At 40.8% G+C, this 15,274-nt stretch overlaps 1 protein-coding gene across 1 annotated transcript; it reads right to left on the minus strand.

Annotated features, from left to right (window-relative positions):
- Nucleotides 1–1,018: 1,018 nt before the first annotated feature.
- LOC105064108 (Krueppel-like factor 17) lies at nt 1,019–14,238 on the minus strand. The gene is made up of 3 exons (XM_010948925.3): nt 14,155–14,238; nt 2,498–3,359; nt 1,019–2,181 (listed from the first exon to the last, which is right to left on the minus strand). The coding sequence occupies exons 1-3, from the start codon at nt 14,236–14,238 to the stop codon at nt 1,934–1,936; spliced, it is 1,194 nt and encodes a 397-aa protein (XP_010947227.1). The 3' UTR covers nt 1,019–1,933.
- Nucleotides 14,239–15,274: the final 1,036 nt, after the last annotated feature.

Consider the following 15,274-nt stretch of genomic DNA (forward strand, 5'->3'; position numbering starts at 1 on the left):
TCTCTTTGACAACATTGAGCACTTTCAGAATTTTTGTCTGTAATTTTTCTGCCTTGCAGCAAGGCACAGTCATGCTCTCCAAGTCCTTAGTGTCCAGCACAAGACATGACTAAGGGTAGACGTCCAGGAAATGGGAAGTCCAGCTAACCCCCATGAACTCTTTAGGTCTGACTCAGCACCTCCTTGAGAGTCTTTCAGTCTTTCTTCCCTGATACACACTTCCATTGTCTCTGTCCCCTACCATGAGTTGTCCCCATAGCCATGGCATTCTCTGTATTGTGGGCTCAGGAATAGTTGTCAAATAAATGGAAACTTGTAGGCGGATTCTTCTCTGAGTAGTTGCCAGGTCTAGCTTCTCTCTGCCTGGAATTCTCTTTCCTCTTCATCTGCTCAGTTTCCTTCCCAACATTTAAAGGATTACTAGCTGTTACATACCCTGGCTTACTGATCACCTCCTCCAGAAAGCCTTTCTGACTTTCCCCCTTTAAGTGCCCCCTCCTCTCCATGACTACCACCAAAGTGGACCTCTCAGCCCTGAGACCAAGATGATCCCTGGGCCACAGGAACCAGACTTGATCCATTTCACTGTGACCATCACCTGGAGATGCTGGGCAACAAAATGGGCACAGGAGACACCCATAGAAGGCACCATCTCTAAGGTAAGAGATGTACCTCTGGAGAGGACAGATCCTGGTTGAGATCCCAGCTCTGCCACTTGAGAACTTTGGCAAGTTCCTATTAGTTTGCTGTTCAGTAAAACAGCTAAGAAGTCCAGAAATAATGTTCTGAACTACCTGACTGAGTTGTCAGGATAGTCATTATACTCTCAACCCTATGAGAAAGGCAGGGCAGACAGGCCCTGTAATGCCTGATATTTAGGAATCCAGGTACCTGGGCTTCATGGGGGAAAGGGGAAGTTACAGTGGGGTTCATCCTTCTCTCCCCCAGTTGATTGTCCTCCACCCCAAAGTCACCTAGAAAACGGAGCCTAGAACAAGAACTAAGTACCGATGTTTTATTTGAGCAATGCCAACCCACGGCATTTTAGAGTGGGAAAAAGGAAGCAAGCCAAGGAAGAATGGGAGGTAACGCAAGGTAACAGCAAGTTGAGTCTGCTTCACAACAAGCCTCGAAGAGGCACAGAAGGTATGTCCACTGGCTACTTGGGAGGCTTTTCCATTGGCTGTACTGTGTGGAGAAATGTGCCTTGCACTAGTTCAGGAACGAAGAGAAGAGGGAATTTATCTGCCTGGCTTTCTCCCGTTTGTCAAATATCACCCCAGGAGCATTAACTTCTCCACATTCCTGGGTTTCTAGTGGCTGCTTGACATGCCAGGTCCCACATCCTCTGGGGGGCATTCCATCCATCCATCCAAGTCTGGAAATGATGGGAGGAGACAAACTCTGGGCACATGCTTGGTGAGTGCCAGAGAGAATCTGATTCTGGACTAAGATGTATTTAAAACAGTCCAACACTATTTGTCTCATTTAACAGAAGAAACCTGGCATAATGATCAAAGACCTTTCCCAAGGTCTCATGGCTAATAATTGGTAAATTCAGGATTTGAACATAGTCTAGCTCTGGGAACTATGGAACTTGGATTTTATGTAGCCGGCAAAGGAGAGTCACTAAAGGGTTTCAAGCTGGGAGTGACAGAAGATAATGAGCTTTTTAATAACGCTCCCAATCTCTACTTTGCTCCATCTTCCCATGTGGCTAAACTTGGCAGAAGCAGGTGGTCCCAGAGATATGAGGACATCCAAGACAGTTTTTGAGGAGTCCCTGACTGGGTCCAGAGCTCATATGGGCTTCAACAACACTGCCTCATAATCTTTCTCTTCACCTAAGCCTACACCTACCAAAGAGACTAGCTGGTCAGAGGCAGGCAGGATCTGGGTGGAGAGGCCAAAATGAGGGGAAGAGGAGAATAACCTAAAGACCAGGAATAGGAGGAGGACCAGACATATGTCCATTGTTGGCCTGTGGGTCCGAGGATATTGGCACCCGCATATGAGTCCTTTGGTGTTGTCGGAGATGGTCAGATCTCATGAACTGTCGGCCACACTGGTCACATTTATGTGGTCGGTGTCTGGTGTGTATCCGAGTATGTCTTCCAAGTTCATCGGAACGGAAGAAGGACCATGTACAGGCTTCCCACGTGCATTTATAGGGCCTCTCACCTAGGGGATGACAAGGGAGAGAAGGAATTAAGTAGAGGAATATGCCAGCCATTGGGAAGGGAGGGGTCGGACTTTAAGCAGAGCAGTCAAAGTTGAGGAATCAAAAGGTAAACCATAGGAAAGCCCTGAGGAGACAGCACCATCTTAGCACAGTCATACTGGGCTGTGGGAAAGCAAGTTGGTGGGGCCAATAGAGCTTGAGAACCCAAACTGGGAGGACGTTGAGCTAATCCCAAACCATTACAAACCAGGGTCCCCCTCCTTCTGATACCTCTAGAGTTTCCTCCACCACCCCACCTTCTGAGACCTCATTTACCTGTGTGTTTGCGCTGGTGACTCACGAGGTGGGAGCGCTTAGTATAAGCTTTTCCACAGTTCTCATACTCGCAGCAGTAAGGCCTTGAAACTGGGGATCTCTTCCTGGGAGCCCTTTCCTGGGCCCTGGGGTTCTGCTCTGCTGTCCCTGGAGCTGGTAAGGGTTGCTCAAGTAGGAAGGAGTTTTCCTGGGAGACTGGCTGACTCACAAAAGAGCCTTGGGATTCCAAAGTCAGCAAGGATGAGGGCCCAGCAGGGGGCATCCCAAAGTCATGGGGATCTCTAGGAGGCAACATCTGAGCCAAAGAGGGGAGCATTGCCTGGGCCTCAGTGGGAGGCATGGTTGGATGCAATAACATTTTAGGTGCTAAAGAGTCTCCATTAGAAGGTACTGTTGGGAGGACAGAATAAGGCATTGTTGGCACTCTGACGTGGGACATCATTGGGATTCCACTGGGAGGTGAGACTGGCAGTTCACTGGGGGGCATAATTAGATTTCCACTAAAGGTCATGGCCATCCCTGGAATATTGGGATCTCCTAAGGGCATCTCTTGGGGCTCCTTGAAAATCATCATTCCTGGCTGGGAGGAAGACATTCCCTGACTGTAAGTCATCTGGGAAGGAGTGAAAGTCATTTGTGGGCAGTAGTTCGCACCATGGTCAGGCAGCGACATACTGAACGATGGCCCCATTTCACTTGCATTCTGCCTGGGTGCCTCAGCAGAGACCAAGGAGATCCTCTCCAGTTCTGTGCACTGAGGGATGTGTTTAATGCCTGATGCACCATGGTTCCAAGAGGTGTGCACTCCACTGCTTCCAGGAGATGAAGACATGCCCAAGATGGATATTGTCTTCTCAGTATCCTTGGAGAGAGGAAGTCAGGTGGAAGTTACCCTAGCGCAAATTCCAGTTCCACATGTCCCTTCTCCCCATTTTCAGATCCCACCCTAATCCAGGCTCCATCATCTCTTGCCTGAATTATCCCTCCTCCAGGCCATTCTCTAGTTTGGGCTTTCTAAAATGCAATTCTGGTTGATAGAAGCACAATGGAAGCCTAGATGTGATTCTCACCACTTTTCCTGCTTGGCATGTTTTTGGTTTTCTTTCCAAAAAAGCACAAATAGCAAATAAAATAGTCCACAACTTATGCCATCAGCAAAACTCCGAGAAAAACCTTCAAATTCCCGATTATGTTTATGTTTAAGGGGAGGGTGAAAGACCATCCCAAACCAGCAGAACGGGTTCAGAAAGCCACAAAGGTGAGAAGAATGGAGGGTTCAGATAGGTCTTGGATTTTGCAAAACTTGAGAAAGCATTTGCAAATATTCACCTATGGAAGAGGCTCTCACCTGAGTGGGAATGTTGTGGGCAGGTCTGAGATCAAGCATTAGAGGAGGTAAGAAAAAATTTTTAAAGCGTTGGGGATTGTCTTGGAAGTCAAGGGCAGTGTTCCTTGGTGACTGACTGGTATGAATGGGAAAAAGAAGCTAGAACCTCTTGAAACAGGATAGGAGCCAAGAATCATATATTTCAAAGTTGTTAATTACTGTAGCAACAGAGAGAGCTCTTGAGCTGAGAAACTAGAATTGCTACCCCATCATCTCCCATCTTCTCCTCCATTGGGAGGGTCCAGAAAAGACCAATCCATTCAAATACGAAACCAGACATGAGTAAAAAATACAGTATCCATAGGAGATACTAAAACATCAAAATAGATTAAAGATGATAATTTCTCAAAAGAAAATGGAAAATTCACCAGAAAAGTGTTGCCACAGATCAAGGAAAAGTTAACAACATTCAAACACAATTTTTTTTTTAAAAAGAAAGCAAAATTTAAGAAAGCAATTGCAGCTTTTACATCAACGACAGGAGCACCACGGGGCAGAAATAGAAGAATTCAAAGAAGTTGTGTCCAGACAATAGGCTATGAATAATATTAGAGGGGAGGGAGGGGGCAATGATAAGAGGAACTGCAGGGGCTCCTGCAGTGCTGACAGTGTTTCAAAGGTCTTTATTTTGTAATAATCCATTAAGCTGTATACTTATATTCATTTCTCCATTTCAGTGTTATTTTTCATAATAAAATGGTTTTAAAATAATACTTTGAGTAATCAAGATTTTCAGCATTAGTGAAATTATAAAAATCAGAAATAAAAATAATGCTATATTTAAATAGGAAAGACTCTACACAAACACAAAACCTTCATGCACTGATTTTGGCCTTCAATTCCAGTCTTTACTAAAAGGAAGAGTCATCCTTGGAGAATTTCCTGACTCCAATCAGGAATAAGGCAGGAATAAGTGAGCCTGGTGCATCTTTATTGTGCCAGAAAATAAAGGAACTTTCTAAGATCATTAGAATTATGTTAAAAGAACACAGGAAGTGATGCCAGGGAAGATGGCAGAGTAGGAAGCACAAGGAAACTACATCCCCACCAAGATAACAATTATACCTGCAGAATTTGCTTGATGTAATTACTTTGGAGCAATAGAGTCTATTAAATGCTTGTGACTTCCAAGGTTTGGAAGGTAAACTTCAGTGAATTTCACTTTCAGCTCTTACATAGGTAGTGGCTACCCCAAAACACCCTGAGTCCTATACCAGGAAACTGTTTCTGGAGCAGCTTGCCTCAGCTTGTTTGAGCCAGAGTGGACAATAAAAACCTTGTGCTCCAAACATTGGGGAATCTATTCTGATGGCTAATTGCTGCTTCTGAGCATGAGGTGCAGACACAGAGGTGGGAAGCTATTATTGCAGCTCCCACTGCCGTTGATACAAGACACTCCTACAACTGACAGGATTCCAGGGTACTTAAAAGGACTAGCACCTGTTTCTTTCCCCCTTCACTTTTCCCTTTTTCACCTTTTGGGAACCAGATATTTAAGAATAGTATATTCACAAGCAACCACATATACCAGGGAATTTGGAAAGTCACCACCCATACTGAAGAAAAGATTGCAGGCCCAGAAGACATCTGAGAAAACCTTAAGTTTACATCTCAGGCTGATCTTGGCACAGAGAAAACATACATCAATTTAAAAAAAAAATGTAAACAAACAAAAAACAAAAAGAGCAAACCCGGAGGAAGAGGAAGAATCTGATTGCCAGAGTTGCCACATTATAAGACTTAGATGTCCAGTTTTCAACAAAAAAGTATCACAAGAGAAAAAGACACAGGATTGTATGACCCATTCAAGGAAAATATACAAAAAACTCCAGAAATGTCTCTGAGAAAGACCAGATGGTGAACTTACTACACAAAGAATTTAAAACAACTGTCTTAAAAAACTTCAAAGAGTTAAAAGAAGATGTGGACAAAGTTATGAAAATGATGTGTGTACAAAATGTAAATTTTTATAAAGAGGTAGAAAACCTAAAGAGAAACTAAAAAACAAGCTCTGGATCTGAAAAATATAATAACTAAAATGAAAAACTGACTAGAAGGATTCAGAAGTGGATTTGAGCAGGCAAAAAAATCAACTAATTTGAAGATAAGACAATTGAAATTGTCAAGTTGAAGAACAGGAAGAAAAGAGACTGAAGAAAACTGAACAGAGTGCATAAGTGACCTGTGAGACAAAAGACCAGCATATGCGCTGTGGGAGTCTTAGAAGAGAGAAAGGGGCAGAGATTGCTTGAAAAAAATAATGGCTGAAAATATCTCAAATTTGATGAAAAACATGAATATAGACCTCCAAGGAGCTCAATGAACTTCAGGTAGAATAAACTCAAAGAAATCCACACTGAGACACATTATAATCAAAGTGTCCAAAGACAAAGAGAACCTTAAGAGTAGCAAGGGAGAAGTAATTCATCACATATAAGGGATCCCAAGTAAGATTATCAGCAGATTTCTCATCAGAAACCTTGGATGCCAAAAGGCAATGAGCTGATATATTCAAAATGCTGGAAGAAACTGTCTAACTAAGAATTTTATATCTCACAAAACTGTCCTTGAAGAATGAAGGAGAAATTAAGTCATTCCTAGATGAACAAAAGCTGAAGGAGCTCATTACCATTAGCCCTGAACTGCCCTGCAAGAAATGGTAATAGGGTCTGGTAGGTCAAATCATTTGCTACATGATTTAAGAGACTAATGGTGGAATAAGAAATCTGTAAATTGGTCTTTGCCTCAGTTCCTGACACAGAGTTTCTAAATCCTTTGGAATTTCCTGGGTGATAAGAGCATCTTTTGTTCTAATGAGGTGACTCTTGGTAAGCTGATCACCAGAAAGATCAATCCATGATTAGAAGCTTGTAATTTTTGGCCCCATCCCTTATTCCCCAGAGGGGAGAGGGGCTAGAAAATGAGTTAATAATTGATCATATCTACATATCTACATGATAAAGCCTCCATAAAAATCCCCGAAGTATAGAGTTCAGAGAGCTTCTGGGTTGTTGAACACCTGAAGGTACTAGGAGGGTGTTGTGCCCAGAGACAGAATGGAATCTCTGTGCCCCTTCTCCATACCTCACCCTCTATGTATCTCTCTATCTGGCTGTTCAACTGTAATCTTTAAAATGTCATTTGTGATAAAAAAAAAAAAAAAAGAAATAGTATGTAAACTGTTTTCCTGGGTTCTGTGAGCTGCTCTAGAAAATTATCAGACCTGAGGAGGGGGTTATAGAAACACTGATTTTTAGCCTATTGGTCAGAAGCTCAGGTGACAACCTGGACTTCTGTCTGAAGCAGGGGGTAGGAGCAGTCTGTGAGATTAAACCCTTAACCTGTGGGATTGGGCACTAATTCCAAGCAGTTTGTGTCAGTGTTGCTTGGTGCAGAAAACCTACATATCTTGTGTCGTAAGTGTTGTGAGTATGAAAATGAAGGAAAATTGTTTTCTCAGAAACTAATATATTCTTAAAAACTGTTATTTGTCTATATTTTTAGACACACAATGCATAAAGTGGATAGGGCAGTCTTTGTATACTATTAAAGTGGTATCAATTCAAATTAGAGTGTTATAAGTCATGTTTGGATGTTAAAAGTAATCCCCATAGTAAACAAAGAAAATAGCTATAGAATATATACAAAAAGAAATGAGAAAGGAATTAAAGTTTCATTACAAAAAAAATCAATTAAACACAAAAGACATAATACAGGAAAGAAAAGACACGAAAAGCTAAAAGGCATATAGAAAACAAATAGCAAATTTACAGAAGTCCCAACTTATCAGTAATTACTCTAAATATAAACGTTTTAAACTCCAATCAAGACAGAAACTGGAAGAATGTATTAAAAGAAACATGATTTAATTGTATATAGTTTGTAAGAGATTACTTTAGATCCAGAGACAAAAGTAGACTGAAAGGATAGAAAAAGATATTCTATGGAAATAGTAAACAAGAATGGGCATGGCTAAAGTAGTGGTTATCAAATGTAATAGACTTTAGAATATTATATATTAATAGACGTTTCAATACAGCAGGAAGATAAACAATTATAAACATATACACACCTAATAATAGACCATCAAAATATATGAAGCAAAATCTGGCAGAATTGAAGGGACAAATAGACCGTGCTAAATAATATTTGGAGACGTCCATACCCTACTATAAACGAATAGATCAGAAGATAAGTAGGGAAACAGAGAACTTGAACACAGTAAACCAACTAGGTATAACGAACATATACAGAACACTCTACCCAACAACAGAATCCACATTCTTCAAGTGCACATGGTACAACCTTCTCCAGAACAGATCATACGTTAGGTCACAAATTAAGGCTTAATAGATTTCAAAAGATCGCTGGGAATCAATAATGGCAGGAACACTGGAAAATCTCCAAATTTGTAGAATTAAACAACATACTCTTCAACAACCAATGGTCAAAAAAGAAACCACAAGGGGAATTAGAAAATATGTGAGACTAATGAAAATGAAAACAACATTTAAAAACTTACAAGGTATAGCAAAAGCAGTGCTAAGAGGAACTTTATAGCATAAATGCTTACAATTTTAAAAGATCTCAAACCAACAACCTAGTTTTACCCCTTAAGGAACTAGATAAAGAACAAACTAACCCCAAAGTCAGCAGAGGGAAGGAAATATTAGAGACATATTAATGAAACCAAAAGTTAGTTCTTTGGAAAGATTAACAAAATTGCCAAACCTTTAGCTAGACTGATGAAGAAAAGAGAAGGCTCAAATTATTGATACCAGAAGTGAAAATGAGGCCATTACTACTAATTCTATGGAAATGAAAAGGACTATAAGCGAGTACTATGAATAGTTGCATGCCAACAAATTGGAAAACCTAAATGAAATGGATAAAATCATAGATAATACCTACCAGAACTGAATGATGAAAAAATAGAAATTAACAGACCCGTAACTATTAAGGAGTCGGAATCAGTAATCAAAAGCTTCCAGGACAAAGAAAGGCCCTGAACTTGATGACTTCAAGGTAAATTCTACTAAACATTTAAAGAAGAACGTCAGTGCTTCTCTAATTCTATAAAAAAATTAAACAGGGGGACTACTTCCTAATCCATTCCATGAGCTGGCCATTGACCTGATCCCAAAGCCAGACAAAGACATCACAAGTAAAGAAAAATACAGACCAATATCTTTTATAAATATAGACGTGAAAATCCTCAACAACAACAACAACAAAACCCCAGCAAACCAAACCCACCAGTATATTAAGCAGATTATATAACATGATCAAGAGGGATTTATCCCAGGAATGCCAGACTAATTCAACACACAAAAATCAATCAATGTGATATATTATAGAAGTAAAATAAAGGTGAAAAAACACATCATCTAAATTGATGTAGAAAAAGCATTCAAAAAAAAATTCAATACCCTTTCATGATTAATAACACTAAAAAAATTAGGAATGGAAAGAAACTTCCAACATCATAAAAGGCATTTATGAAGAATCCACTGCTAACATCACACGCAGTGGTAAAAGACTGAATGCTTTTCCTCTAAGATTAGGAAAAAGGCAAGGATGCCTGCGTTCACCACTTCTATTCAACACTATTGGAAGTACTAGCCAGAGCAATTATTCAAAAAACAAAGTCATCCAAATTGGAAAAGTAAAACTATCTCTGTTCCCAGATGATACAATCTTATATGTAGAAAATCCTAAAAGTTACATACACACACGCACAAGCCTGTTAGAACTAATAAATAAATTCAGCAAAGTAGCATAATACAAATTCAACACTCAAAAATCAGTTGTGTTTCTATACAATGAACAATCTAAAAAGAAAAGAAAAAAATTCAATTTACAATGGCATCAAAAATAAACTTAGAAATAATGAGTTTAACTTAATCACTAAAACTATAAAACACTACTGAAAAAAATTAAAGAAGACATAAAAAAATGAAAAGACATAATCTTATGTTCACGGATTGGAGGGCTCAATAGTTACCCAAAACAATACACAGTTTCAGTGTAATCCCTATCAAAATACGTTTTTTGCAAAAATAGAAAAATCCACTCTTTAAATTCATACAGAATCCCAAGGGACCCCAAATAGTCATAAACAATCTTGGAAAGTACGAACAAAATTGGAAAATTCACACTCCCTGATTCAAATCTTACTATAAAGCTACAGTAATCAAAACAGTGCAGTATTGGTATTAAGGACAGATCAATTCACCAACAGAAAGGAATAAAGCCCAGGAATTAACCCTCACATATATGACCAAATGACTGTCAAAGGATGCCAAGATCAGTCAATGAGGAAAGAACAGTCTTTTCAATAAATGGCACTGGTATAATTAGACATCCACACGCAAAAGAATGACATTGGACCCTTATGTAACCCCATGTACAAAAATTAACTCAAAACAGATCAAAATCCTAAGTGTAATAGCCAACTATAAAACTCTTAGAAGAAAACATAGGGAGAAGCTTCATGCCATTGGTTTTGGCAATGATTTCTCAGATGACACCAAAGGCACAGGCAACAAAAGAAAAAATAGGCAAAATTAGACTTCAAAATTAAAAACTTGTGTGCATCAAAAGACACTACCAACTGAGTATAAAGGCAACCCACTAACTGGGAGAAATCATTTGCAAGTCATATATCTGAAAAGGGATTAATATCCAGAATATATAGAGAACTCCTAAAACTTACCATAAAAACTTGACTCAAAAAGGGGCAAAGGACTTAAATAGACACTCCAAAGACATACAAATAGCCAACAAGCACATGGTAACATGCTCAACATCACTAAATCATTAGGGAAATGAAAATCAAAACCACAATGGAATACCACTTCACACCCAATAAAATGATTATTAAAAAAAGAAAGTATTGGCAAGTTGTGGAGAAACTGGAATCCTTGCATACTGCTGGTGAGACTGTTAAAACGGTGCAGCTGCTATAGAAACAGCATGGTGCTTAAAAATGGGATTAGCATGTGATCCAGCAATTCCACTTCTGGGTACATACCTACAAGAATTGAAGGCAGAGACTGGAATAGATATTTGTACACCTATGTTCAAAGCGGCATTATTCACAGTAGGTAAAATGCAGAAACAATCTGTGTCCATCAACAGACGAATAGATAAACAAAATGTGGTATATACAAACAGATTATCAATCAGCCTTAAAATGGAAGGAAATTTTGACAGATGCTTCAACATTAAGACATCAAGCTAAGCAAAATAAGCCAGTCACAAAAGGACAAATAATGTATGATTCTGTTTATGAGATATTTAAGTTAAATTCAAAGAGATAGAATAGTGATTGCCAGGGACTGGAGGAGCTGGGAGGGGCAGGGAGAATTGGGAAGTTACTATTTTAATGGTTAAGGAAGTTTCAGTTTGGGAAGATGAGAAAAGTTCTGGACATAGGTGGTGGCAATGGTTGCACAATAATGCAGATGTGTGTTTAATACCACTGAACCATACACTTTAACGCGGTTATAATGATATTTTTATGGTATAGAGATTTTACTATAATTTTTCACATGTTTAAAAAGGGAGACAGAAGGGGTTCCCCCCAGCCAAATTTGTGACCATTTGAGAATCAAAAAGAATGATTATTGATTTTAATAGATTGAATCTATGACAACAGGTCAGCCATTACCCCAGCTTTGAACACTGTGAATTGAACTGAAAGAATGAAGCATTTTTTCCGTCCAACAGGACACTATTATTTCAGAATCACCAAATGATTACATTTGTTTATGAAAAATCCTACTTTACAAAAGAATATAAAGTAATAAATGTAGAAGGAATGATGGAATTGGATAATCATTTTACAATCTCTAAGGAAACTTTGGAATAAGGGAAAAAAATATTTGGTTGGAACCCATAAAGTGAATGCTTGGTGGGGAACTGGACATTTGGATACATCCAAGATAACATTACAGATTACTTTCTGACCACAGGGCTAAAAGATAAGTTTGAATAGAGAGATCGATGAGGCTTTTTCGCTATCCTAATTCAAGGGCCACACTCAAAGTTACCAGATGTGCTTCCTGACGTAATGCAAGACAAAGCCTACTGTACCTGTGAAACATCCTTACCCCAAATCAGGAATCCAATTAGTTTTATAATTTGACTTCAATTCAGAGGGAATACAAGAGATACATCAAGCTACATTATACCGTGAGAAAGCAATCTGGTAAATCCACAAGAAGGATCATTCAAAGGACAAAAGTTAGGATCATGAAAAACAAAAAAATCAGTCCAGAAAAAAGAGAGCTATACTAATTTCAAAGAGACTCAAGAGACATAATAAGCAGATCTAATGTGTGGTCTTAAATTGGATCCTGGTTTAGACATACTAGCTGGAAAGGACATTTTAGGAACAACTAGGGGAATTTGAATAAAGAATTACATCTAAGATGATACTAAGAAATTACCAATTCTGACAGGTCTGATAATGTTTTGACTATGGAGGGGAAAAAATTGTCCTCTTATCTGTTTTATCAGAGCTCCAATTCATTTGATTCACCGCTATACACTTAGTAACTAGCATAAAGTAGGTACATAATAGGCCCCGGATAACTGTCTACTGGACGGATATTTCCGGGGTACTCAGCCATTTTTTCCTCTCTTTTATTCTCCTGATCCCTCACAGGCAACCATCTTTGCAGATGTCTAAACACATCTTTACCACTACCTCGCCTTTCTATTCCTCCAAGTTCGGTGTGGCCCCCATCTCGCCACAGAAACAGCTTTCATAAAGGTCACTGGCGATCTCCATTGTTACTAAGTCCAAGCACGTGTCAGAATCCTTGCTTGACCTCTCATGAACTTCTGAGACTACCAGCCACACTCGTCTTGAAATGTCTCCTTCCCTTGGCCTTAGGAACACATTGACACACTTGCCTGGTTTTTTTCCTTCCCTTCTCTCCGGCCTTCTTCCTTTGCAATTCCCTTTGCAGGTTTCCCGTATGCTACTCTCAGGGCAATCTTTCTCATGTTAATGAATCCATTTCTGTTTATAGTCATTATTCTTAGATCAATAGCTCCAGGGCAGACCTCTCCTGAATCTTCCAGCTGCCTAATGCTCAATCCATTTGGAGAGCCCAAGGCACTTCAGACTCTGCCCCAAAATCATGATCATCTTTACCGCCCACCTACCCACCAACCTACCTCCCCTCCAGAGGACAAAAACTATTAATCTTGTTCCTTATCACTCTTTGATTTCAGAAAACGTCCCCGCTATTCTTACCCAATTGTGTAAGCCAGAAATCTGGAAAGTTGTCCTGGATGCCTCCTTCACCACCCAGATCCAAGTAATTACCAATTTGTGTGGTGTCTACCTCCAAAACATCTCCAAGATCTACTCCATCTCCGTCTCCACTCACCTCTCTAGTTAGGCCACCATTTTGATTTTAGATTGGATTATCTAAATTTTTAATCCAATTTCTAACTGTTGCCTTGAATTCTGCCCACACCCGCCAGGGCACTCTTAAAAATACAAATCTAATTGTGATTGATCATGTCTCATAGATGGCTCCCCATTACTCTTGGAATAAGCAACTCATGCCCTGCGTAATCTCAGTGGTGCCCAGGGTCCCTGCCTTGCCTCTCCTTGGCCAGTCTCCCATCCCTCTCTTGGCCTTGATTTCATAGTCCATCTTTCACTACCTCCAAGGTGGAGGCATTCTGTTTCTGGTCTCAGGATCTGCTAACCCTTCACCTAATCAGTTCTCTGGTCCCAGACCAAAACCTCAGCTGTCTTCTCCACATCCTAAATCAGATCAAACACCTCTGCTATTTGTTCCTGTGGTGCCTGTACTTCTCCTTTACAGTAATTTGTACACTTCCAAACATTCAGCTACTTATTAATAAAATGGTAAAATAACTTACAGTAAACGCCCCACCTTATTCCCAGGATCTGGCAAAGGCCCGGCACTTAGTAATTTTTCCCTCCCTGTCTGCTTCCCGCTGACTTCCTAACTTTGTCTTCTTCCCGGAGTACTCAAAAGTCTCTATCAGAAGTTACCGGAACCTCTTTAGCCCCCAGTGCCTAACGCTAATGCTTGGAGAACGTTAATTGAATAAATGGCACGGGTCTTATGTTCTCAATTTCCCATCCCTCCCTTCCCAACCTGTCCCTCGGACTCCTAACCCTCCAGATTTCTGCCTACCCCCCACCCCGCCCCGCCCTTCCCCAGCCTCCACTCCATCAGCCCCCACGCAGGGCCCCAGGGCTGACGCCCTGACTCACCTCTGTGTACTGGGGCGGAGCCACGTGCCACTGGCTCAGGCCCTCAGCCCCCTGCTCCATCTCAAGCTGGGATCGGTTGCACATTGGGACTGCGTGAGGGTCCAGATCCACACATGCGCAGAGCTGAGACCGGCATGTGTTGCAGGTCTGATGTCCTGGAACCACCACGCCACAATCACCGCGCTCAGCTTCTACTTCTTACTGCGCAGGGGGGCGGAGCCAAGGGCCGCACCCACCTACCCACCCAGCAGCCACTGCCCCACCCTGCGTGCTCCAGCCACCCGCTAATCCTGCCCAAAGGCAGCAGGGTCACTAACAGGACCTTATACTTTCATCATTTATTATATCTCACGTCTTCCCCACCTTACCCACCCTGTCCTCCTTTCAGTCTGATCCGCTTTGTTTAGCCCAAGTTGGGGTGAGGACATGGAGGTTGCAGGCTTCAGCCGGGTCTTGTTGACCTCCGAGTGGAAGAATGAGGGAAAGAGGCTGGAGAGAGCAGCAGATCTGGGCGTAGGACCTCTGCAGACAAGCTAGCCTCCATCGCCACCCCACCAGGATTCTTGCCAGAAGCTGGATCTCTTCTGCTCTAGGCCAAGTATCTATGTCCCTTGTGTGCACACACGGATGACTGGGAGCTCGGGGAAACAAAGTCTTTATTCTAAGATAATTCGGGAGTAGGTACTGTATGTTGGGCACCGTTTTTTGAAACTAGGAATACAATTACAAACAAGACAGAACGGAGTACTTGCTTCCAAGAAATTTTCATCCTGAATGAGCAGGCAAGGAATGAATATAATAAAGTCAATAGTTAATACAATTTTAGATGGTGGTGAGTACTGTAGAGAAAATAGAACAGGAATATGTGATCTGAGAACCAAGTGCCTGAAAGGAATCAACCATAGGAAGATTGGAGGGGTCTGAGTCAAGAAAGAGATTGGCGTGTGAGAGGGAAAACAGGACATTCAGGTGACCTCAGTGATGTGAGTTAAGGAGAGTGGAATGCCGTGAGGACAGAGATGGGCAGGGTCTCAGAGACCTTGGAAAGTAGTTTGGCTTTTATTCTAAATGTGATGGGAAGCCAGGGAAGAATTTTAAGTAGGAAATTGATACGATCTAA

The sequence above is a fragment of the Camelus bactrianus genome, chromosome 13 (assembly GCF_048773025.1).
Source record: "Camelus bactrianus isolate YW-2024 breed Bactrian camel chromosome 13, ASM4877302v1, whole genome shotgun sequence".
Taxonomy (NCBI): domain Eukaryota; kingdom Metazoa; phylum Chordata; class Mammalia; order Artiodactyla; family Camelidae; genus Camelus; species Camelus bactrianus.

Coding starts and splice junctions, on each gene's coding strand:
- LOC105064108 (XM_010948925.3), bottom strand. CDS start 14,238: ATGTGCAACCGATCCCAGCTTGAGATGGAGCAGGGGGCTGAGGGCCTG. Junction 3,360..14,154: donor CTCCGCCCCAGTACACAGAG/GTGAGTCAGGGC, acceptor CCTCTCTCCAAG/GATACTGAGAAGACAATATC. Junction 2,182..2,497: donor TCACCAGCGCAAACACACAG/GTAAATGAGGTC, acceptor GTCATCCCCTAG/GTGAGAGGCCCTATAAATGC.